At 35.8% G+C, this 25388-nt stretch overlaps 2 protein-coding genes across 3 annotated transcripts in view; one reads left to right on the top strand and one right to left on the bottom strand.

Annotated features, from left to right (window-relative positions):
• Window positions 1–14329, top strand: part of LOC117106719 (UDP-glucose:glycoprotein glucosyltransferase 1-like) — a 29352-nt gene extending 15023 nt beyond the window's left edge. Inside the window, exons 20-38 of one of the 2 annotated variants that reach the window (XM_033248142.1) lie at window positions 121–327; window positions 795–926; window positions 1416–1517; window positions 2281–2402; window positions 2813–2998; window positions 3994–4183; window positions 4716–4874; window positions 5269–5354; window positions 6288–6372; window positions 6930–7027; window positions 7187–7291; window positions 8258–8342; window positions 8799–8908; window positions 9211–9283; window positions 9432–9592; window positions 11394–11508; window positions 12057–12173; window positions 12978–13161; window positions 13318–14329. In XM_033248142.1, coding sequence (XP_033104033.1) covers window positions 121–327; window positions 795–926; window positions 1416–1517; window positions 2281–2402; window positions 2813–2998; window positions 3994–4183; window positions 4716–4874; window positions 5269–5354; window positions 6288–6372; window positions 6930–7027; window positions 7187–7291; window positions 8258–8342; window positions 8799–8908; window positions 9211–9283; window positions 9432–9592; window positions 11394–11508; window positions 12057–12173; window positions 12978–13161; window positions 13318–13334 — 2334 coding nt within the window. In that variant the 3' untranslated portion in view covers window positions 13335–14329. Of the gene's footprint in view, window positions 1–120; window positions 328–794; window positions 927–1415; window positions 1518–2280; window positions 2403–2812; window positions 2999–3993; window positions 4184–4715; window positions 4875–5268; window positions 5355–6287; window positions 6373–6929; window positions 7028–7174; window positions 7292–8257; window positions 8343–8798; window positions 8909–9210; window positions 9284–9431; window positions 9593–11393; window positions 11509–12056; window positions 12174–12977; window positions 13162–13317 lie in introns of both variants that reach the window. The other variant, XM_033248135.1, reaches the window with a different exon arrangement.
• Window positions 14330–16558: 2229 nt separating this feature from the next.
• Window positions 16559–19778, bottom strand: LOC117106318 (testis-specific serine/threonine-protein kinase 1-like). The gene is made up of 2 exons (XM_033247694.1): window positions 18945–19778; window positions 16559–16786 (listed from the first exon to the last, which is right to left on the bottom strand). Exons 1-2 carry the CDS (start codon window positions 19776–19778, stop codon window positions 16559–16561), a joined length of 1062 nt encoding a protein of 353 aa, XP_033103585.1.
• Between the last annotated feature and the right edge of the window lie 5610 nt (window positions 19779–25388).

The following is a 25388-nucleotide window of genomic DNA, read 5'->3' as shown; positions in this document are numbered from 1 at the left end:
CATCTATGATGTAGAGTGCTCGATATCTCAGATAGAGCTTAATAGAAATTTTTTTTTTGTTGCAAAATTGTACCATTGAACTGATTTCTTATATATCATTCTTTTTGTGTCTCCTTGTAGAAAATGTCTAACGCTGTACGCATCGGCGTCATCTACAACCCAAGTACTTCATCCGATTCATTGTTGTGGCTTCCAAAGGCAATATATGCAGCTCTTCAATCCCAATCCAAAAATCATGCTAAATTATTTATACAAAAATTAGTGAAGAAAGAGAATTTTGATAGTATAGCTGCTGGCAGCAAACAAGTTGATGAGCTATATGTTAATGTAAGTATAATTCAATATTTTAAAATATTTAAGGATGAAGCCAATCATTACTACAGAGAACACTGCTTTGAAGGTTAATTTTTTTACAGCCTGTGAGTGCCATTTCATGGCTTCCAGAGATACCCATTCTTTAAATTTGCTCCAAACATGGTGTGGCTGGGGAACATGGACATTGGACTCATCTGTCAGGGACCTTGCACCTCTTGTAGTGGAAGATCTTGTGCTGTCACTGATGCATTGCTCACCCTGAAAGACCAATATATGATTTCCCCACACATTTGGATGGGAACCACATATTTCGATGAGAAATTGTCACACTTGTATCTTGTGTTATAGTTCTAAACTCAGAACAACAACTATAAATAAAACATTAGAGACGAGCTTCACTAGCAGTTGGTGGAAAAATAAACTGATTGAATTTTAACTTGATGTATTGAATGATGTGATTTAAACTTTTTTTTTCAAAGGGAATGGACATGGAGCTGTTCGGTCAATATTTCAATAAAGACTTATCAGCTGTGTTCTCAGCTTACCGACTGTTTGCTGAGAAGACGCTGTCCATAGCAGGTGGCCAGGCTGCTGTTGTGTGCAACGGAAGGGTATGTTTATTTAGTCAAATTCAGTTTAAAAATCAAATTAAAATTGCTTAATCATTCATAAAATGAAGCACACAAAAGAAACCCCAGACTTGCCATATAAAAGGACACGCAGAGATAAACAATGACAATGATGGTGAGGGAAGAAAGAAAAAAAAAACAAGAACAAACAGCAATCAAAAAATGTGGATGGGGACACCTTTTGAGTGTGCCAAATGGTCCAATCAATACATATTTAACCCCTCTTCAGGGAAAACCCCTTTAGAGGGGACACTACTGTTTTTGGTCCCTTCATATATTTTATAAGTTGAATAGAGATGATTATGTGCTACAATGATTCCACTAAATTAATCATGCTAACTGATGATATAGTTCTGTGATTTATAAGCAACATAGTTTGTTAATAATTGAGTGAAGTATTTAGAGACATTATCATCAAAAATTTAGCAATTGGGAGTGAATTATGTTGGATTCTGGGGAATTGTTTTTCAGGTCTTTGGACCGCTGAGAGATGATGAAGACTTGGTGACGGAGGATTTCCAGCTGATTGAGAAATTGGTTGCATCAAGTTCAGCAAACAGTGTAAAAGATAAAGTAAGTCAATACAGGATCTCAAGTAATGTAGAAGTTTATTTTTAACAAATTAAAAAAATGTGTGTGTTTTAATTTGGTTTAGTTCTTTTAATCAAGTTTATGTAATTTGTTCATATGTATGTTAATTTGTTTATATGTATATATAATCTTGCCTCAGGTTATATCTTGCATTGGGTATGTGTTTAAATTGTTTAACTTGGATTTTTATACTTTACACCTCATGAAGGTTATGACCGAAATACCTTCATCTTCATTTTAAAAATCGATCAAATTTATACCTTGTGCCCAAGTTTTATTTGATGTGTTATATAGTTGTTATCAATACAAAAAATTAAGTGTCTCTTTTTCATTTGCTGGATTAAATACCCAATTCATACACGATAAACTGCTACCCAGGTTGTGTTATAAATGGGACTTTTTGAGATATTCATACAAAGTTACCTTCGTCTTTACACAAGCGCACACAAACCATGCTAAAGTCTCTACTATTCATACCCAGACTGTAAGATATATGCGATGCCAGATTGAAATATAAGCTGTGCTCTTTACCATCGCCACATATGTGTGCTAAATATCTTATGAGTGTCTTTCTTACATAAATATTAAACAGGACGCATGCTGATATTGCACAGATGAATGGATGCAATGTAACAGGTGTTCTAAATTTTCCTTATTGTGGGACGAATGAACATTGTGTACATCAGGTATAGTTTTTTTTTCTTTTAATATGAAACTCAAATTAAGTGTAAATTTTATATTTCAGATGAAATTGCTTGAAGACGTAGAAAACAAGAGTGACCTCACAATGAAGGTTGATGCTTTACTTGCTGCTAACCCTCAAGCAGACATGAGGAGAGATGTCCCAAGATGGAAGAGTGAACACAGGTATTATCATCATCAACTGCATATATTTTGACCAAAATGAAGGGTATTCTACCTTTGGTAAATCATACCTATGTTGGTTTAAATATGCGAACTTAATTTTCAGTGGTGGATCCAGGATTTTGAAATAGAGGAGGCCTGGGAAGGGTAATTTACAGTTGAAAAATGCAGATTACCTGAGCTAGGTCTGCTGCACCTCTCATTAGGTCTACAGCACCTCTAGATGCTAGATGTCCTGAAATGGTACTCTCATATTTAGATGTGAATGCAATTTTCTTTTTCTTAAATTTTTTTTAAAATGTTGTTGTTGCTTTGCTGTTGATTTTGGTGCTGCTGCTGCTATTGTTGTTGCTTTATGTTGCCATTAAATTATGATCACATACATATTAACAAATTGGTGTGTAAATTTTCAGCATTTTAGAGATTGAAGCAAGAGAAGCCAATATACCAAGTTATGAGATTACAGCTGTACTTGATCCTCTGTCGAGAAATTGTCAAAAGTGGAGTCATATTCTCTACGTTCTTACTCAAGTCTTGAATGTAAGGCTAAAGTTGTTTCTGAATCCAAGGGAAAAGCTTTCAGAAATGCCAATAAAAAGGTATTTTCTTAATGTAGTTATCTATCATAATCATTTACAGTTTGCCCTCTAATTCGAAACCACCTTCAGGACCTGAAAATTTAGTGTAGCCTCTGGGTTCATCTCCGTATAGAGGGTTATCTAGTGTTAATAGATTGAAGATTGTTATTTGGTTCTTCTTTGAAAAAGTGGTCTTGAATTAGACAGGTCTCAGAATTAAAGGGGTTTTGAATTGGAGGGTGCACTGTATAAGGTTCGGGTTTTGTTAAAGATTTGTTTAAACATCATCCATGTAGCCTGTCAGCGACTGATATAGGTGAAAACAAACATGATTATGAGTACAATACAATACAAAGTATATTTAAGTTACAAATAATGTTCATTTGGAATAAACATGAAGTTGATCGGAAAAAAAAGATCAATTTAAGGAGCAGTATGAATAGGTATGATAAATTTGGCAGTACACTGGAAGACGGTTTCCTACTACATTCTTATGTCACCAAAAGAAATTGCTCTATAACCTATGTTTTACAGATATAACAGTTTATGTATTAGAACCAGGACACAAAGATTTTCATGGCTCAGTGTGTGCAGTAGGAATATCTCCATAGCACAAACAGTGGTCACAACCTGTTTTCACCAACTGTTCTATTCTCTGAACTGGTGGTATCCACTATGTGTGTGCTGAACCGTGGATATCCTTGGGTCCCCGGTTAAATTCCATTTCAGCTGGAGGGTTGAAATATAAGTTCGGTAGAACCATGTGCAATGTGGCTCGTTAAAGTTAAAGAAAGCAGTACACTCTGTAGAAAAGAGTAGGGGATTGTCTCCCAGTGTATTGCCCAATCACCACCAGAAGGACCACACTGGAAATAAGTCTTCAGACTTTGTTAGTTATCCTTGGCGTGATTCACACCAAAAATACTTCTATATTATCCTACTTCTTACTTGTGAATGAGGCCATCTGATTTTCAATCACAGACAGCATTTATATTGCTACTTTTATTTTGTTTCAGCTTTTACCGTTACGTATTTGAACCAGAGTTGACATTCCAAGTTGATAGTTCTCTGTCTACGGGTCCATCTGCTAAATTCACCGACATGCCTCTCGACGTCCTACTTACCATGAACCTAATTACACCGGAGAGCTGGTTGGTGGAGGCTGTCAATACGCCGTATGATCTGGATAACATTAAACTATCAGAGGTATTTTACTACAGCTAGCCTATTGTAATACAGTAAATAACAATTGAAATTTTATACTATATCATATAGTCATTTAGAATATGATGTATGTATGTATGCTGTAAAGGAATGCTGTATTAGTTCAAACACATTTGCAACTCAAATGCTCAAAATATCATTGGATTGCTGATGTTGTGGTGACATCCATGCACCATTAATTTCAGCCTAGGGTGTCGCAGATGCCCTGAGTATTCCATTATAATCACCTGTGCACTGCTGCCCTTAACATTAACTTTTGTGAATGGTGTAATTAGCTTTCTGATGCATTGGGTAAAAGTTTAAAGCACAGTGTAAATTTTTCCAAAACTACATTTTAGAATTCCAAGGACACCAAGAATTTTTGTCTTTCTGTGTTCAGATAATGATCTTACCATCGTTAAAAGATTCATACTGAGCTACGTATGGTCAATGGTTGATTATCACAATATTCTTGATGTAGAACGAGATAACATTTATAACACAGCATTAATTGCAACATTTGTGTTTGTTACAGGTTGATTCATCTGTGTATGGCAAGTATGAGTTGGAATACTTGCTACTAGAAGGTCACTGTTATGACCAGAACTCGGGTCAACCTCCCAGAGGTCTGCAGTTCACACTAGGCACTAAGAGCCAACCAGTTATTGTAGACACCATTGTTATGGCAAACCTGGTAAGTTGTAATTATTAGATCATCCCATGCTTAAAAATACATAAACTAACTAGAGCAGTCACTCTATAGAGTGCACCTCTGCCCTTTGCCTGAATATTGAACAAAACCCAGGCCATGTATGATGGGCGATGCCATTATTTTTCGCCCTGTGCTTGAATACTGAACAATACGCAGGCGATTTAGATTTCTGTGACCTTGACCTTGTCCAAAATTTGATTATTATGTACCATTCTACTAAATTTTAAGATGATTCATTCCTTGGTTTTTGCATAATCTTGCTAACAGACAAACAGTAGTGAATACAGAACCTCCTTAGTGGAGGTAATTATACATAGGAAGAAGTTTATTGACTTGAGATTACCATTGTTTGTTATTTGCTTCTTTTGCATTCTAGGGCTATTTCCAATTGAAAGCCAATCCTGGAGCCTGGATATTGAGATTAAGAGAAGGTCGATCATCTGACATTTATCAAGTCTCAAGGTAATTGAAGATAATTATTTATATTATAGACCAATCCATTTATAGTGATATTCTCCTTCTGCAGCCGACATAACAGGGGGCTTCCGGTGGGGGATTTACGCATCATCTGCTGCAAATGTAAATATTGGAATTGTAGTACGTTTCTATCAGAATCTACTCTAAATGCTTCGCGCCACTGTATATGTTCATGACATGAACGCGGGGGACCCCAAGGAGGTACCCAACAATGGCGGTGCCAATGCAGAGCGCCTTTTCCTTATTGGATTTGTCTGTTCTGTGCATGTTCCTGTGTTTAAAACCTGCTGAAACTAATCTTAACTTGTGTGATGTTAAATTAGAAATTTTATTCTAATTACCTCATTCTCTGCTTCATCCATCTTAATCCATTGGTCTTGTGCAGTAGTGGCAACAGTGGGGGTACCAGAGGATATTTACTCTCCGTTGAACAGACCTCTGAACGCTCCCGTCACCTGACGCCATGACAAGGTCGTCAGACCAAAAATTACAATTTGCCTTTACAAATAATGTTATTTTGGTTGCCATTCCCTGATATTATGGTCTAAAAGCACAACTTGGGCCATATAAGCCATAGAACCACTTTCTATGAACCTTACCAGGATTTTTATATCTGGACCCTGACCAAGGCTCTTACATGTAGTAGGCTCTTTGGTTCGGACCCCATGTTGGCAAATTTTTAGAGCCACCTCTGGCTCTGTGTACTAATGAGTCTGTAGACAAAAAAAGGAACTCTACACACGCTTGGAAAACAGCAGCAACAGGGAATAGTCTCCCAGTTGCTAAACAATTTTTTCTGGCATATTTGTATATGACCAGGTGTTGCTTATAATATGTAAATTGAGGTAGTTCACTCTTATATGACACTACTGGTTATGATTGAAGTGATCACCCTTCTTATAATTTATACTATTTCAGTGTTCAAGGAGCAGATTCAAGATCTATTAATAATGATGTAATTGTAATAATGGACAGTTTTAAAAGCAACATTCTCAAAATAAGGGTAAATATCAGTTTAATGTAAAGCAAGATTCCTGTGAAAATATCCGTTGACTACCTTTCACCATCATCAAAACATGCAGGCTTAGTGTAACTACTTCGTTTTTAGTCAGTGTTCTTGAAATAATATATAATGATCATGATATTGTTAATAACAGCAACAGTAACAACAACAGCAACAAAAACAACAGCAGCAGCAACAATTGACCACCAGAAAGACCCCCCCACTTGAAACAATTCTTCAGAATTTGTGAGTTACCCTTGGTGTAATTCACACCAAAAATACTCCCAACAACAACAACAACAAGAGCAGCAGTAGCAGCAACAGCAATAACAACAACAGCAGAAGTGGTAGTACTACTAATGTAGTCATAATTATAGTAACAAGAAAAACACTTATATGTATGTAGCAACGTTGCATGATTTTTAACATAGTGGAATGTAGTGTAGTATACTGATAAATTCAACATAAATTTTAACAAATGACACACTAGTTCAACATAGCTGAATGACTGATATAGCCAATTCAGTGAACCCACTACTTTTATTTTTGCTTCAAAGGTTTCTAAGAAGCCCGATAAATTAAATGAAGATATTCTAGCTGAAGAAAGTGATGACTCAAACGAAGGTGGCGGCGGTATCTGGGACTCTATATCCAGGTAATTCATTCATTTTTTAGGTATCTTTAAGTTAAATTGTTGCTGAATTTATTATGCAGCGAACATCCTTCCTTTATGCTTGCACATTACAAATTAATTAATATTAAGCATGTTTTTGCAAACTATATTTATACTACTACCTTTAAGTGTATTTTCCAGTATTGCTGGAGGAGGAAGGAAGACCACCGTCACTGAAGCGGATAAAGACACAACACTCAATATATTTTCTTTGGCGTCAGGGCATCTTTATGAACGTTTTCTAAGGTAATCTATTCATTTATTACTCGAAAAAAAGCTTATCTGTGTTGATGGATGAATGTAATGAAAGTTTAAACTTTTGATCACAACACAAAATAATTTCCTACCGTAAAATTGTCGACCTTACACTACGATCTTCCTCAGCACACTGGCTGGAATGTGGCTTGAAATCTACACTGATTCACAGCACGTGATCTTATGAACACATGACTCTAAGATCGGATCATAGATTTTTGGTAGCTTGTGTCGACCCCCGTGTCGGTTCAGCGTATTCATTTATTTTTAGAAATGTTTTGACCATTATTCTCCATGCGTAGCCTACTTGTAGATTGCCGTCTACAACAACCTTAACTAGAATATATTGTTGCTCACACCACAAACTAACACAAAATGGAAATAGGTCGTGAAAATAAATTTAGCATGTGCTGTTGTTGTTATCCAATTTTTTTGTGAAGTACTGAATACAAAAGTCCTTCATAACAAATACACAAAATGACCAATGAAATTTACAGTTTCATAACCTAAGGCTCTCTCCGCACAATTACATTTTATGTGACAAGTTTTGTGATATGCCCATATATGGGCATGGTGATGTCATATCACACCCCTCTACTCAGCAAATCACTGGTGAACAGAGCTTATGAAGATATTCTGAATACGTCAGTAACATGTTTAATATTTCTCACGATGGCTTAAGACTGTCCCCGACGATAAATCGGGTCGGGCTGCGTCGGCCGATGCTGTCTGAGTTGGCCTTAAATCTTTATATTTATTTCTACTATATTTAGTAGTTACACAAAAGGATGTGATTTGTATTTTTTACAAAGTATTCTGCCCTATGATTTTCTTCATCACTTTCAGCTCTCATTAGAAATATATGGTAGATGTACATTCCTTATATGCCAGATATACATTTCCCAACCTTTGTTGCATATTTTTCTAATGTATCTATTTGTTTTCTTTATTATTCAGAATCATGATGTTAAGTGTATTGAAGAATACTAAATCGAAAGTTAAATTCTGGTTTTTAAAGAATTTCTTGTCACCAACACTTAAGGTTAGCATTTTAAGTTTTTCAAGCTCTTGTTATTATTCAGGAGGCAGGTTGTTTTTTATCAAGGCAGTGGCTATTGTTACACCAGTCTTAAACCAGTTCTTAAATCTCAGTGGATGTTACAGTACTGTATGTAATGTATGGATTGCATTAGAACATAACTTTCCAATCCGAATTAGGAATTGGTTTAAGACTAGCCACTGCTTTTAATCAAAATATGAATTAAGTCTCTGGAATCAGCGGTGGTGCCAGAAATTTGCTGACAGGGCATCCAACATGTCCGACGGAGAAGTCCAAGCCAAGGGGTCGACGAAGCCTCGGTCAACGGTCCAGAAAAAAACTCCCTTGTAAGGGGTCCCGGGTAGAGTTTTTATGACTTAGTGTGATCCAAAATGTGGTTTTAAAGACTTTTTTTTACACAAAATGGTTTCTAAAGACATTTCTTGGATTTGCTTCTAGGACTTCCTGCCACATATGGCTGACAAGTATGGATTTGAATATGAATTGGTGCAGTATAAATGGCCCAGGTGGCTACATCAACAGACAGAGAAACAAAGGATTATTTGGGGGTAAGCTACTATTCATTTACCATTAGTTGTGGATCTAGGATTATAAGAACTGGAAGGGGAGTATTTACAATTAAAAAAAATTCATTTCAATAAGGACATTTTTTTATATTATCTTTTACCTAAAAATATATTTATTCATTGTGAAAAGTTCAATAATGCAATTAATGGTTTCAAAATTCTGAGAGTGAAAGTACAAAGCATGCAACAACCAGAAAATCAAACAGTCATTTTAACTAATCATCTTCCTGAATAGAATTAAGCATTGTATTATTATCTCTATGTATTTTTGTTTCTATATTTAGGTATAAAATACTTTTTCTTGATGTTCTGTTCCCACTTCATGTTAAGAAGATCATCTTTGTTGATGCAGATCAGGTAAATTCCCATAACATGTTCTAATTAGAATTAATTTCTTTCTTCAAGTGGATTGAGACTGATTCATGTTATAAACTTTATGTAAATGATCAAAATAATTCCTGAATCTGACAGTTTTTTTTGGTTTTTTTTTTGTTTCTGCTTGTAGATCGTGCGAGCTGACCTACAGGACTTAGCAGACTTAGACCTGAAGGGCGCTCCCTATGGTTACACACCATTCTGTGACAGTCGAACAGATATGGATGGTTTTAGATTTTGGAAGTCTGGTTATTGGGCAAGCCATCTAGCTGGTCGCAAATACCATATTAGGTTAGATGATTAAAATCTTCCATTCAATTTGTTGTTTTTGAAGTTCATTTTTATGAGTAGCAATGAGCTGTTTTTTGGTTTTTTTTCATCCATCATAGACAGATTTTCACATACGAGGCTTACCATCCCAAAACCAGCATCAGTCAGCCAAAAATAAAAATTAACTTTTTAATATATTTTTATTTTTCTCCACATTGTAAGCTTAAAATGATGGGTCATTTACTGGAATCGACTCACTATTGTCAAATATATGATTAAAAGTATTATGGCTTCTCCATACTAAGTATACAATTCTGCCACATTCTTATGCCATGTAGCTGGCATAGAAGCGGTTGGCACATCGGTTGTGGCTTGGACTCCCAACCTTGAGGTTGGGGGTTCGAAACTCTCGCTGTGCAAATCATTTGTGTCCTTGGGCAAGGCACTTTATCTACAGTTGCCTCTCTCCACCCAGGAGTACAAGTGGGCACCTGGTAGGTTCCAACACAACTGCGCTGATTACTAGCCGCAATATGGAATAATAATATAATTTAATAATTTAATTTGGTGTTCAATGTGTTCCATATGTGTTTGATCCAATGACCGGTGTAGTAATGTGAAGCGCTTAGAGGCTTTGTTAAGGCATTAAGCGCTATATAAGACATATTATTATTATTATTATTATTATTATTATTATTATTATTATTATTATTATTATTATTATTATTATGCTAATTACTCAGATAGTGACAGTATGCTGATTTTGGGATGGCATTCCTCATATATTTCTAAGTGCATTTTGGGAATATTTCTTGGATAAACAGAATATTGCCATTGATATTTAAATGAACTTCCCTTAAAAGAAAAAAAAAATTTTTTCATCTCAGGGTACAACATGACTGCTCTCATGCCCATATAATTGTCCTCCTTTATTTATCATTTGGGAGCTTTTGATATGCGCGTTGATGTGGTCTCTGGAAAGATTCACTCATTCGTGACTGTTCTGCATTCTTTGTACAATGTGGATTCACACCAAACTGCATCTTAGATTTCAAACTACAATGTGAACTGAACGTCCTCGCATGTACAGGTGACTCTATGTGAAATCAGGACGTTATAGATCTTACCATCGTCGTGCAATCAAAAGTTTCCTACTGTTGATGTGACAACACCTAACAAAATTCTGAGTAATGTGATTTACTTTGGATTGATATTCCTCTCCTTGGATTCTATTATGATCCAGAATTTAACATTTAGTATTTTGTTCTGTTTCACGATCATACCATGTCTGCAGGTTATTGTAAAACATGTTGTTTAGTGTGGGCCAATGCCAAGTTGATTCAGTATAGGTTATGTTTGAATGATGAAAAGCCTTTTGATTTTATTTGGTATTTCACATAATAAAAACAGCAATTTTAAAACATCATCAAGCCATGCATACAAATTGAAGACAATTGTACATCAGAATTATTGAATCATTCAATTATCATACATAAAAGTTATTCAATTTTTAAAGAATAAAGAAAAAAGAACATGAGAAAAAAACAGATACCAAAGAAAGACAGTAAAGGCAGTTTATGACATAACATAGTTTCCATTGTAGTCCTTATAATATAGAAGCAATAACCAACACATAATACACAAAAATCAAGACACAGAAACATGGGCAAATGAGAAGCCAAAAAGCAAGCAGAACCTAAGAGGAAAAAATACCTACATTATCAATATTCAAAGACTTATTTAACCAGTAACATACATAACTTGAGTTTGCATAAAGATTTACAGTGTCTTGATGTCATTTTCTTCTTTCTCCTCAATTTAGTGCATTGTATGTAGTAGATTTAGTGAAATTCCGTAAGATAGCTGCTGGTGATAGACTGAGAGGTCAATACCAAGGACTTAGTCAAGATCCAAATAGTTTATCAAACCTCGACCAGGTTCGTTTCATGCCATCATTTAATATCATTCTTTGATATATTTATTATGTCGTTAATTTCTAGGTCCAGTTATGTGAGACAATGAAATTGTGAATTATGAATCCCAACAATGTTTAATTCAAAATGAATGATAAATTATAAGTTACATATGTCTGTGATAATTAATTAGAACAACAAGGCAAACTTCAGATAGATCTATAGCAGCCTCCATGATTATACAATTTGGTGATATTGTCCTCACATCTGAGCTCACTTGTACTACACTCAAAGAACTTAAAGCTGAATAAAATCCTGTAGACACATTTTGGTAGCTACATTTGCAAGACAGTACATGTACTGAAAAAAAGTACTTTAATTCTAAATCTGTGACCAACTTTTTATCTTTAACTTTGCTTTGTGCTAATCCAAAACTAAGTAATTTTCATTAATGATAAAACTGTTATAGAGACCATCAACAGAGCATGCCCCGAATAAGAAATTATATTATCCTTAAAAAATACTTTAATTTGATATGATATGAATTGCAACATTTTGATTTTGTTTTGTAGGATCTTCCAAACAACATGATACATCAAGTAGCTATATTTTCACTACCACAAGAATGGATGTGGTGTGAAACATGGTGTAGTGACAAGGAAAAGTTGAAAGCAAAAACTATAGATTTGGTAAGATTTGTATTGTTAACATAGATGTATGTTGATAAATAGGGGATGTAATGTCCACGGCTTTAGGTCATGAATGACCCCAGTGGGGTATCCAGGGTTTGGCCTAACTCCAGTTACCATTAGCTACACCACTGTATCTGTGGTTGACCTGGGAATTAGAGCTGCTGCAAAGGGACACCTTTGTGCTACAATATAATTAAAGTCATTCAATTATTTTAATTTATTTTTTAAAATATCTTGATTAATTGATTGATTGGTTGATTACATGAGTGCACAGCTGACTGGTTGATTACTCAATTGATAAATTAATTAATTGTATTATTAATGGGGCGGAGTTGAGTGGTGCGCAGTAAGTTTGAGCCATTCCTCGTCCTGGATTTGGTTGGTAGAACCAAGTCTTTTCAGATAAGAACCTATTGTGGAGGTCAAGTGTGCACATCTGTCTTGTGTGCCCGATGCTAAGGTTCATTTCAGCTCCTGTAGTTGTGAAATGATGTGAACATGCTACTATTAGCACCTCACAACAGTGGCTAGGTAGTTACGAATCACGCCCAAACACAATTCAGCACAATGACTCTGAGTTATTAATCTGAGTTATTGGTTATTCTCCTTCCTTTACCTTACCATTTTCGTAATTGATTGATTGTCTCCATACACCTTTCTGTTGATCTTTGATGAATGATTATATTCTATTGATGTAGATATGCAAAGTCTGGTGTGTCATACAGTTTCCAAATCAGATAAGCTTCATTTGAGTCATTCAGTCTCTAATGTGATGTTTACTTTCTTAATGTATTTCCCCAGTGCAATAATCCACTTACTAAGGAACCTAAATTAGAAAGTGCCAAGAGGATAGTAGCCGAATGGCCAGATTATGACAATGAAATATATAATTTACAACAAGAAATAAGGGAGAAAAATCAAAGTTCTCAACAAGAAAAACATCAAGAAAGTCATCAAGAAAATCAAGAAAAACAAAATAAACATGGTAAGTTAATGACAACTTGTGCAATAGGGGAAAAGCACTTACATCAATGACAGTTATTTTAATTTCATAATGACGTTGATTGTTATTTGACTGAAATGATTGAGTACAACAATGGCAACTTTTTTCAACTGATGGAATTATCAAATTTTATTACAGGGCATGGTGAACTTTGACCAAAATAGTTGCAGCTTGCTAGAAAAAAAATTAAAAAATATTTCACCATAATTGGATTTGAGTCACCATAAAGAAGCACAGGTTAGCCATAAACTACAGCAGACTAAACAGCTTACCTAGAGCATGCTCTGCTCAAGGAAAAGATGAAGGATTTGCCTTAAGCTGTACTGACCACTTGATTGACATACATAACAGTACCAGTGGTGAGCATCTGATTCCAGTGACCAGACAAGTTTTTTAGAAATTTATTTTTTGCTGGAGAAATAACAAATTTGGAAAAATAGTATGTTGGGTTTTTTTTTAAATTCATTTTTGGAACATTTGTCACCAAACTACCTCTGCATTCCTGTTAATAAATGCGCCTTTTCCTGGTATCGAAACAGAATGAAAATAATTCTATCATTTGACCTACAGTATGCCAATAACAATTTGACATACTGCGGGTTACAGTAATTAATATTTAACATAGTAGGTCATTGACCTACAATTAACTTACAATAATCCAAATAAAGTCTGTTAAATAAGAACATATTATTTGTTATTTAAATTAAATTAAGTAACACGATATGTGAATTATCAAGTGTGTTACCATACTATCTATTAAGCTCCTCCATTCAAGTATGCCCTGCTCTGGAATAAGCTTTGCCATTTATTTCCATTAATTTACTATTATTTTGTTCAACTATTATTTTTTTTAACTTTCCTGGTTACACCACTGTACATGCCTTGGTATAGTGGAATGAGGGAGAAACTTAATTAGCAGCCAATTTTTTAAAAAAGTAATCATGCTAACGTAGCGACAAATCATGAGTGTCTATGTACAGCACATGGGACCATTGTAGAATTCGGATAATTTGTAATAAGTCAAGATTTTTTATACCTTGTTCAGCGAACCTGTCACCCGCCAATGATGATGATTTGGAATAAAAATAAAATTTTATTTTTGACCAATTAGTGCACCCACTGCTACAAAAAATATGGAAATTTCAGAAAAAAAAATAAGAGTTTATCTTTATTTTTATTACGCTCACCGCTGCCTTGAAATATCCAAAAATAAGATAATATTTCTTCCTAATTATATAAATTTAAAACATTTAACCATCCCATTACTACACAGTTTACATTCACCAATAAAATTTTATTTTTATTTTCTCCTTTATCTTTATGTTTTTGGCAAAACTAAATAAGAAAACAAAATGTTATTTTTATTTTTTGTCCGCCATCCTCTGATGATTTAAAAAAAATAAGTTTGCGAAACAAGGTATAAAAAAAGTCGTTTAAGCTGCAAAAAATTACTGTACTGTAACCTCCAAAAATGCTATAAGCACGTCAACTTGTATTGCAGGCTGCTGCTAAAAGTGTTATCTACCTACTACTATGATTGCTTGGGTGGTTTGTATTTGATAAATTTTAAAGGGGTGGCTAGAGAAAAACATTCCTTTCTTTTACTGAATGGTAACTAAAAATTTTTCACTTAAGCTCTGTCTAGTTTAGCAAAATTTCTTTGACAAAAAAATTGTATGCCCATATATAGTCATGATGTGCCTATATCTGGTGATGATGTGATGTCATTATGACCATATTTAGGCATGTCACATGTTTTTGTAAAACGTAAAATTTGACAGTTGGGACAGAGGCTTTACACTTGTTTAGTAGGGAACTTTCGATGTGTTCGACAACGCAACACTAGAACGGAATCACTCATGTGTAACTGTCCTACCGGCCGTCCTATGTTTTCTGCATACGTAGATTTGGCCAAATTGCTTCCTAGAATCCACACGCTGAGGAGACCCTAACGTTCTCGCATGCGCAGATGACTTTTAGTGACGTCATTACGTTCTACGTCCTACTGTCGTCGTGCAATCGAAAGCTCCCTAATAATGCATGTTGACAGTGGCAGGGACTACAGTGTTCCACAGCTCCTTAATGACAAACCCTATTTTGCTAAGGCACTTTTCTGAGAAAAAGCATTTTAGAAAAAAAAATTACTCGCCGCAACCATAGTGTGGCTGAGGTGAGTATGAACCCTCTGTTGGGGGGTTTGTAAACCCTTCGTCAAGGAAACAGTAGTGCTGCCACTGCAGGGTAAGTGTGCACTTGGTACTCGGTGAATATGCAATTAACATTCAAAGTATGTACTTACTATTTGTAAGGGTTTTCTTGTTTGGGCCTGTTACAAATGATGATAGTAAAATAAAAGGGCACTTAAAATGCGCCATCTACCCAGCGTGCTATTCCGAGGCGAATTGATTAGGCACTTTCTAACAGTAAGCCTAAATATTATTTCATGACTTAAAACATTGCGATACATTTTGGTTATCTCATTTACAAAATAAATACTGTATATCCTTTCAGTATGTTGTGAAGTCTTTGTTTTTCTTGGTGGTCAAAACCAACTTTCAACTCTAAACCTGAATAACATTGTGTTGGCAGCTTCAACAACATTCGTCGTACATTTGCCAACTCTGGCGTACTTTTGTCATTGCTTTTTCATCGTTGATACAAAATTTACCAAGGTTATAATCGGAGGGTCGCATGGGTTGAAATACTCATTGAGGACAAGGCAATTATGTTGTAATTAAAACATATTATGTTTTAGGGCACATAGAAAAAATTGTTAAATTATCACTCCTGTCTGCGTCCAAAATTTGGGAAATATTGATGCAGGAATAAAAAAAAAATTTTGGCCGCATCATCAGTCAGAAAATGCTATTTTGTGACTGAAAATACATTTTCTTTTAAAAGCAATAAAATTAAACCAGTTTTGATAAAATATTTACAATACTCTTGCCAAATTAAAACAGTCCCTCCCTCATCGAAAAAAACCCCCAAAAAACAATATTCTATTGTTCCAATTAAAAAAAAAAAAAAAAAAACCGCCTGCCCAAAAAAAGAAGTGATAATTTAATAATTTTTCTATGTTCCTCTAGGATCTATTGTTCATTTAAGTGTGGGTGTGTTCAGTTAATTATGTTATGTTATAGTCTAAACCTCAACTCACAGACATCCATATAACAGAAACTAAGAGAACCAGAGAAATCTTCACTTTCATCACATTTATTTAAATTTAGTTTCTCAAACGAAAGTCTAGCGCCACCAATTTGTACAGTCCACTAAATGTAGCATGAACAATTTTCCAAATACAATATCATTTTAGAGTAAAAGTGGACATAAAACATCCGCAACACGACGCTACAAACAGTCTACCACCACCAATCGTTTTTCAACTTTTGTCGGTGGGTTCTTCACTGCACTGGGTCCATGCGTGGTTGAGCATTTGGTTGATGGTTGCCCTTTCTTTAGGTTCTTTTCGAAGTATTTGTTTGATTAAGTTCACAGCATCACTTGAAAGGAAATTTGGATGTTCTTTCAGAAATGGAATTTCTTCTGCGTCCATTAATTTCAGCATTTTATTGAGGTCTCTGTCATCGTACGCCATTGAACCAGTGGTCTGTTAATAGTATTGAATACTAGCATAATGATAAATATATGTAATCGTGTTCCAATTTTTTTCTTCCTCCCCCCCCCTCCCCCGGGTGACCTGATCACTGCAAAAAGCATTGTTATCCTCCAGGGCCCAAAACACATACAATCAAATACAATCAAATGCAAAAAAAAATTCAGAAAGTACATAGACAATCAATAAAGGATGTAACAAAAGACGATGTCATCGCATGAAATATATACCGCAAAACTATATACATAATGTTAATAAATTTTGACTCCAGTATACCGTACTCGGGCGAATAAGCGCCCGGGCGCTTAAAATATTTTTTTGCACTTTCTGAGGGGCGCTTATTTATACGGGGTGCTTATGAAAACAGAGTGGAAATTGAGGGGCGCTTATGGAAATAGATGAAAATCGAAGGGTTCTTATGGGAACTTATTAAATTCAAGAGGCACTTTTTGAATGAAAATAGGTTATACAAGGACATTACGAATGGTGGTGCAACGGAAAACATAAATGTCCAGAAAACATGACTCATGACAAGAATGCTGTGAATATTTACATAACAGCAGAATAGCAGATGCAATTAACTTGTTGGCCATCGGTCGATTGCCATGAGATTAGCAGGACGGCAGGATTATTTCAGGTTTTCTTGATATGAGATGAGAAAGTGCTAAAGGTGCAAATTGTCGGGAAAAAATAAGGAGTTGGATTAGGCCTAGACAAAATATATGTAAGAAGATGAAATTTGGAAATATACTGCCTGTCCATGAATCAGAGTTCCAATCTGTACAAGAGAAATATCCTCATTTTGATATTGACCTAAGAAGAATGTGATTCCGCTCTGCATCTCAAATCATGCCAACAACCACAGTCCCAGGATTGATTGGATAATTGACTTGCTAAAAAGAAAATCTTGAGGAGGCGCTTATTCGCGCGAGTTCGGTAATGTATTTAGTTACTAATTCCTGACACGAATCGTGTCAGGGCAGCTATTTTGCATCCTGATTCGTCTGCAACCCCAACCGGCAAAGTGGAACCAGGTTCAACTTCCCGGCAACGATTCTGTGGAAGCCGAGCATAACACCTCAGACAGAGTAGTTTAATTAACGTAATACAACGATAATGTAATGCCAATAAATGGAAAATTAAGAGATAGTATCTCTGTTTTTTTCCTAAATGATTCGATAAGAATGATGTTCCTGACATGTTGTTATCGTACTAAATGCACAGCACTTTCCCAAATACTTGCAAAAAAAAAAATCTCGCAAGTATTCGGGTGTGAATCGAACCCGACTAGCACCGAGCTTGCCCTTAGCAGGGCCGGCGGAACGTTTTTTAAAGTGTTTATAGACACCCTATATGGGCTGTCTCTTATACACATCTAGATGTGTATAAGAGACAGGAATCATGCAGATCGGGAATCAAACCTAGGTGGTGGGGTCAACATTCCTCCCCCGGGAAAATTTAGATTTCTAGATGGCTGGAAATGACCTTTCTCGACTTTTGAGCTGGGTGTCTAATGACTTTGTTCTTTTTTTTTCGATAAATCGATCGATAAATCCCAAAAAAAAAGGGGGGTCGGGGGGTTCTCCCCCAGCAAAATTTTGATTCCTAGAAGGCGGGAAATGAGCTTTCCCGACTTCTGAGGTGTCTTTTAATTACATTCAATTTCTTCAAAATTTAAGGTTTTCCCCTCTGTATTAAAAACAGATATGTTAGATCTCTTGAACGCAGTATTTAAGAAGTGAGATAATACCATAATAAACAAAATGAAACTTTTATTGTCGATTACGATTTCTTGCCTTTTCGAAGTTTTCGAATGGGGGAGCGACTGGGGGAGGGCGCAGGCTTTTTGTGGGGGGGGGGTTTGCACCCCCTGGATACGCCACTGGGCAGGGGGTACTAGGGGAGCGAGTTGTTTTGGGCACCCCTCCCTGTGTCCTCCTAAGATACGCACTGTCCCCAAGAGCAACGGGTAGGCCTATTGCAATGCTATATTATGATGGTGTTTTCGTCAGGAGATTTGATAGGAATGATGTTTTGCCGTGTGACGTGTTATCGTGCCTTCCCAAATAGGCCTACTTGCGGAAAAATCTTGCAACTGTGATTCTAATTGGAATCGAATGCACTACCACAATTAGCCAGTGTTTAGACTTACCATAATGAAAAGAACGACACCTATACTCCAGATGTCACTGTCGTGTGGGTCATAGGGAATTCCTCTTATTACTTCAGGAGACGCGTACGCCGAACTTCCACAGAACGTTTTACAAAGTCTATTGGCATCGCTCCATTCTCGTGCAAATCCAAAATCACTTATTTTCACCACAAGGTTATCATCTAGCAATACATTTTCACATTTAAGATCTCTATGAAATATCCCATTTGTGTGTAAGTACTGAACAGCAAGTAGAATCTGACGAAATATGATCTTTGCTTGCTGCTCTTTAATATAAACCCGTTTCTGTATGTATCTTAGAAGGTCTCCACGTCGAGCCAACTCCATGACCAGACATATTCTATCTCGGCAATAAATAATATCCAGCAATTTCGTAATATTCGGATGGTTCAATTTCTTTAGAATGTGTACTTCGCGTGGAAAGAATTTTTTCAGGAAATCTTTCTTAACTTTTTCGCGACTGACGATTTTCATGGCAGCTGATGCATTAAGACTGTTTATAAAAACCTTCTTAACTTTAGAATACGATCCTTCGCCAATTGTTTTGCCAATTGTGACTCCCCATGCTTTAAGATCACTTACAAAAGAGTGCTCAAAATCATTGTCACTGGATGAGCTTTCCTTTTGCAGATTCGTAGGTCTAGGCCTATACCTGCAACCAGTACACTTGTCATCGGTGTCCATACTGTTTCTTTTCAACTCTTTTCGGTTGCTGCTACGCTTATTTGGTGCCTCGTTTTTTACTAATTCATTTAAATTTCTTTTTTCCTTATCTTCACTGTCATATTTATTAATTGTCTGTCGTGTCTCCATTTTTACTTGTCTCTGGTATTTCCATTTATTTATTTTTTTTAAACTAGTGAACGGTATCGTTCAGTAGAAAATACTGTAAGATATCTGATGATGTAAAATACAAATACGTTGACCATCTAGACCTACTATCTAAGTATGCCATAGTAGATACTGTTGCGCAGCAACCGAGATTCCATTGCGTATACTATGAACACGCAATCAGCTGACACGCTCGCGCTTATTCTCCTGTCCATATTTAGTTTGGTTTCCATAAAATCACTCACCCTATCGGCGATAGTCGCCGACATATCTCGGGAAGGTTGAACCTGGTTTAATTATGCCGATTGCGTTGCAGACGATTCAACATGCGTTGCTAGCAGCCCCGAAGGCAATCGGAAAGGCACCCGGGTTCGTCTGCAACGCAATCGGCCAAGTTGAACCAACTGTAGCCGATGGTGAGCGATTCTATATGGAAAAACCGAGGTTTAACGCTGTACAGTACTGTTCTTTCTTTGTTGACAAAGGATACAGTAGTGTAGTTTATTTCCCCTATAATAACATCAATTATGCTTTTTGGGTAAGTTTGTCACTAGCATTTTATCAAGTAGCTAAGTTCAATATAATCATGACTGGAAGGATGAGTGGCAAATCCTTGATGGCGGGGGATAAAATTAAGGGTGCGTCTGCTTCCCATTTTAGAAGATTAACAAAAAACTGTTTCTAATTTTCATTTTTAGGGTAAAGCCACACAAAAGAAACACATTTTATCATAAAGCCTATTTTATCACAGAGGGGTTTTTCTCCACGACCTCTCTTACGCAGCTGTTTTGTTGTCCGAGATGAGGAGCTATATATGCGTGGTACTGTCTCTCGACATTGAATTGTGGTTCGTACTCGATCCTCGAATGTACATTTTGCTTGGTCTTTGGCATCGATCTTAGATAGAAGCCCAAAATACGAATAATTGGCTACCAAACAGAAGACGTGTACGCTAAAAATTATTTGAATCATTGCTAAATTGTGATTCAAAATTCAAAATGCATATATTGTAATACGGAAACAATGTTCATATGATAAAAAAAAAATAATGTAAGTAATAAGCTGTGAAACATACTGTAGCACTTCTAAATGTGTTCCCGCACATCATCGATAAAGAATTACAAAAATTATAACGGAAAAACTGACTTTTTAAGAAATTCACAAAATAAAATGCCAACCTCAACAAACATTGAGGTGTTGCACAACAATACAATACAATACACCGCAATCAATGCAATACAATACAATACACTAATATGCATAATATGATATTTTATTAGATTTCCTTTTAAAATCGATATTGAAAAATAATTATATTGATATTCTGATACTGAACTAAAAACATACATTATTCTAAGCCAACGTTATTGTAGAGTACAGACTGTCTCTTATACACATCTAGATGTGTATAAGAGACAGGTAAAATTGCCATGGCAACCAATATAATTTACTCTCTAAATAAATGCTAAAAATGTGAAAACCCAAGTTAGTCATCCGCCTACCCGATTCGCCTCTAGACCTTAAGTTTAGTAAAATCAATATATTATAAACTTCCGTCTTCGGGTGTGCGAGTGTGGTTTGGGTGTCTGTTACGGGGCGTCGTAGTTGGAATATGTATGGTATTTTATTTTTCTTAAAAAAGAGGACCACATGACTTATGCATAACATTTTCTTTGGTAAGAGTCCGAAATCTCAAGTGAGATGACATTCGTTTTCTAAAGAAATGCTATAGCATATTTTGTCCTATTTGTCTTATATTTTAAAGAATAAAGTTAATACATACACACTCCAAAAACCATTTTTTAATGTCTGCAAGTGTTTTTCCGCCGAGCGTCCGTGCTTATTTTAGACATTATAATAAAATATCAGCTTTTAGTAATTATAACCGTGTTCTTAGAAAGCCGGATTTTTCGAAGTCACTTTTTGATATTTTTCCTGTATACCGACAATGTGCCAGAATAAAAAGCTCCTGACCGGTAATAAAGTATAAAAAAGAAAATTGTATCGTTACTAATTTAAAACATCTCATGGTTTTAATCGTGGGTGTTAGACCAGACAACAACTGCATATTTATTTATTTGTTTTTTAGATCAAAAATTCCGTCTTTGTAAACATTGACTTCAACTTGATATGATATTTCATTAGATTTCCTTTTAAAATCGATATTGAAAAATAATTATATTGATATGCTGATACTGAACTAAAAACATTCATTATTCTAAGCCAACGTTATTGTAGAGTACAGATGAAAGTTTTCTAATTTGTTGTATTTATATATTTTCTCCAACAAGTTAAGCAGATGTTTGACTGAACCGTTATGCGAATTACGTAGGACCCCGGCGGGGTCCAGGGGGAGAATTCCTCCTGTGAAGTAGCGCACTCTGAACGTTCTTAGGAGTGTTTGAGAGGATAAAGTTAAAATTGCAATAGACGCATTATAAATAAGCGCAACAATAATTACATAATAAACCAACAGTGGCGGATCCAGGAATTCGAAAGAGAGGTGAACCAGGGAGGGACTTTCACAGACTGAGGAACCACCCTCCTCAGCCCCACCATGGTTGGGACTGAGGTAAGAAAATTTATGATTAGGGCATCTCTAGATGGCCGGAAATTACACTCTCACACTTAAATATGAATATAATTTTTCCTTTTTTTTTCTTAAAAAAAAAGAGGGGAGGGGGCAGGCCTTGAATCCACCTCTACTCAAATCATTCTTTATCCAAATAGTCATAATCACCAAAAATAGGCAAGAAAAACCAGATCACATCCTAAAAACAAATGTATGGACCCTCGCCACAGCAGTCAATAAGACGAGTCAGGTGCCGACCTAGAAAATAGTATCGTTACTAATTTAAAACATCTCATGGTTTTAATCGTGGGTGTTAGACCAGACAACAGCTGTATATTTACTTATTTGTTTTTTAGATCAAAAAATTCCGTCTTTGTAAACATTGACTTCAACTTGATATGATATTTTATTAGATTTCCTTTTAAAATCGATATTGAAAAATAATTATATTGATATTCTGATACTGAACTAAAAACATACATTATTCTAAGCCAACGTTATTGTAGAGTACAGATGAAAGTTTTCAAATTTGTTGTATTTTTTCTCCACGAAGTTAAGCAGATGTTTGAATGAACACAATTCGTTGATGAGACAGACATATTCTGATTAAATTTGTTTAGAATGTATATATAACATCATCGCGAATTCCTAATAGTTTTTTTATTAAACAATATTGCTTAGCTCAGCCTTTTTGGATTGTGCGTGGTATTTTACTATCTTAAGTGAACCAGGGACGTAGCCGGATTTTGAAAGGAGGGGAGCCGTTATGCGAATTACGTAGGACCCCGGAGGGGTCCAGGGGGAGAATTCCTCCTGTGAAGTAGCGCACTCTGAACGTTCTTAGGAGTGTTTGAGAGGATAAAGTTAAAATTGCAATAGACGCATTATAAATAAGCGCAACAATAATTACATAATAAACCAACAGTGGCGGATCCAGGAATTCGAAAGAGAGGTGAACCAGGGAGGGACTTTCACAGACTGAGGAACCACCCTCCTCAGCCCCACCATGGTTGGGACTGAGGTAAGAAAATTTATGATTAGGGCATCTCTAGATGGCCGGAAATTACACTCTCACACTTAAATATGAATATAATTTTTCCTTTTTTTTCTTAAAAAAAAGAGGGGAGGGGGCAGGCCTTGAATCCACCTCTACTCAAATCATTCTTTATCCAAATAGTCATAATCACCAAAAATAGGCAAGAAAAACCAGATCACATCCTAAAAACAAATGTATGGACCCTCGCCACAGCAGTCAATAAGACGAGTCAGGTGCCGACCTAGAAAATAGTATCGTTACTAATTTAAAACATCTCATGGTTTTAATCGTGGGTGTTAGACCAGACAACAGCTGTATATTTACTTATTTGTTTTTTAGATCAAAAAATTCCGTCTTTGTAAACATTGACTTCAACTTGATATGATATTTTATTAGATTTCCTTTTAAAATCGATATTGAAAAATAATTATATTGATATTCTGATACTGAACTAAAAACATCTAAGCCAACGTTATTGTAGAGTACAGATGAAAGTTTTCAAATTTGTTGTATTTATATATTTTCTGCACGAAGTTAAGCAGATGTTTGAATGAACACAATTCGTTCATGAGGCAGACATATTCTGATTAAATTTGTTTAGAATGTATATTATAACATCATCGCGAATTCCTAATAGTTTTTAATTAAACAATATTGCTTAGCTCAGCCTTTTTGGATTGTGCGTGGTATTTTACTATCTTAAGTGAACCAGGAACGTAGCCGGATTTTGAAAGGAGGGGAGCCGTTATGCGAATTACGTAGGACCCCGGCGGGGTCCAAGGGGAGAATTCCTCCTGTGAAGTAGCGCACTCTGAACGTTCTTATGGACTGTTGTGAGAGGATAAATTTAAAATTGCAATAGACGCATTATAAATAAGCGCAACAATAATTATATAATAAATCAACAGTGGCGGATCCAGGAATTCGAAAGAGAGGTGAACCAGGGAGGAACTTTCACAGACCGAGGAACCACCCACCCCAGCCCCACCATGGTTGGGGCTGAGGTAAGAAAATTTATGATTAGGGCATCTCTAGATGGCCGGAAATTACACTCTCACATTTAAATTTGAATATAATTTTTTTCTTTTTTTTTTCTTAAAAAAATGAGGGGAGGGGGCAGGCCTTGAATCCACCTCTGCTCAAAACATTCGTTATCCAAAATAGTCATAATCACCAAAAAATGGGCAAGAAAAACCAAATCACATCCTAAAATAAAAGTGTATGGACTCTTGCCTCAGCAGTCACTAAGACGAGTCAGGTGCCGACACTGCCGACTCGATGGAGTTTAATGTCATACCCAGGGAAGGGCAGATATCTGTTTTGAAAGGTGGAGGGGGAGGACATTTTGTAATTTCACAACCACCACCTCAGCCCCACCATGATTGGGGCTGAGGTGAGAACATTTGAGGAAATTGTACCTCTAGATGGCCGGGACACTTTTATATAGATGTGTATAAGAGACAGGTGTTAGACCAGACAACAGCTGTATATTTACTTATTTGTTTTTTAGATCAAAAAATTCCGTCTTTGTAAACATATATTATTCTTGTTTTTATGTAGATAAATGTTCGATAAATTCTTTCTTTCATAAAAAAAAAACAAAAAAAAAACAAAAAAACGAAATTTAGCGGGTCTATTTTCATTCTAATCAATGGCGTTTGTAAACATGCACGGACGTCCCAGGCCAACCAATAATAATTAACAAAATGTATTTTTTTAAATATAGGCCTATGGCGCATCCTGTACATGCACTTCAACTTTTACAACAAAAGCCTAGGCCTAGTAGGCCTACCTGTAGTACGTTCTACTGTACTTAGGCCTAGGCCTACACTTTGTTGTCGTCGGGGTGTAATTCTGTATCTAAATGAACAAGGAGCGAACCTAGCTAGTCAACATCTAGGCTAGGCTAATTGATTTTAAAATCAGTAACCCACCAGGACTATCTGTCGTTTTCTTCTTTGCAACAGCGGACGAAAAAAAGTCA

Source organism: Anneissia japonica, unplaced genomic scaffold, assembly GCF_011630105.1.
Source record: "Anneissia japonica isolate Jap-2015-1 unplaced genomic scaffold, ASM1163010v1 scaffold142_len1259957_cov175, whole genome shotgun sequence".
Taxonomy (NCBI): domain Eukaryota; kingdom Metazoa; phylum Echinodermata; class Crinoidea; order Comatulida; family Comatulidae; genus Anneissia; species Anneissia japonica.
Note: the sequence above shows the minus strand (reverse complement) of the source record. Positions and strands in the feature narration are given on the sequence as shown.

Bases quoted from the DNA above. Each gene is read 5' to 3' on its own strand.
- LOC117106318 (XM_033247694.1), bottom strand. From the start codon at position 19,778: ATGGAGACACGACAGACAATTAATAAATATGACAGTGAAGATAAGGAA. The intron at 16,787-18,944 runs GTAAGTCTAAAC...TACTATTAACAG, and splicing joins GTGTCGTTCTTTTCATTATG to ACCACTGGTTCAATGGCGTA.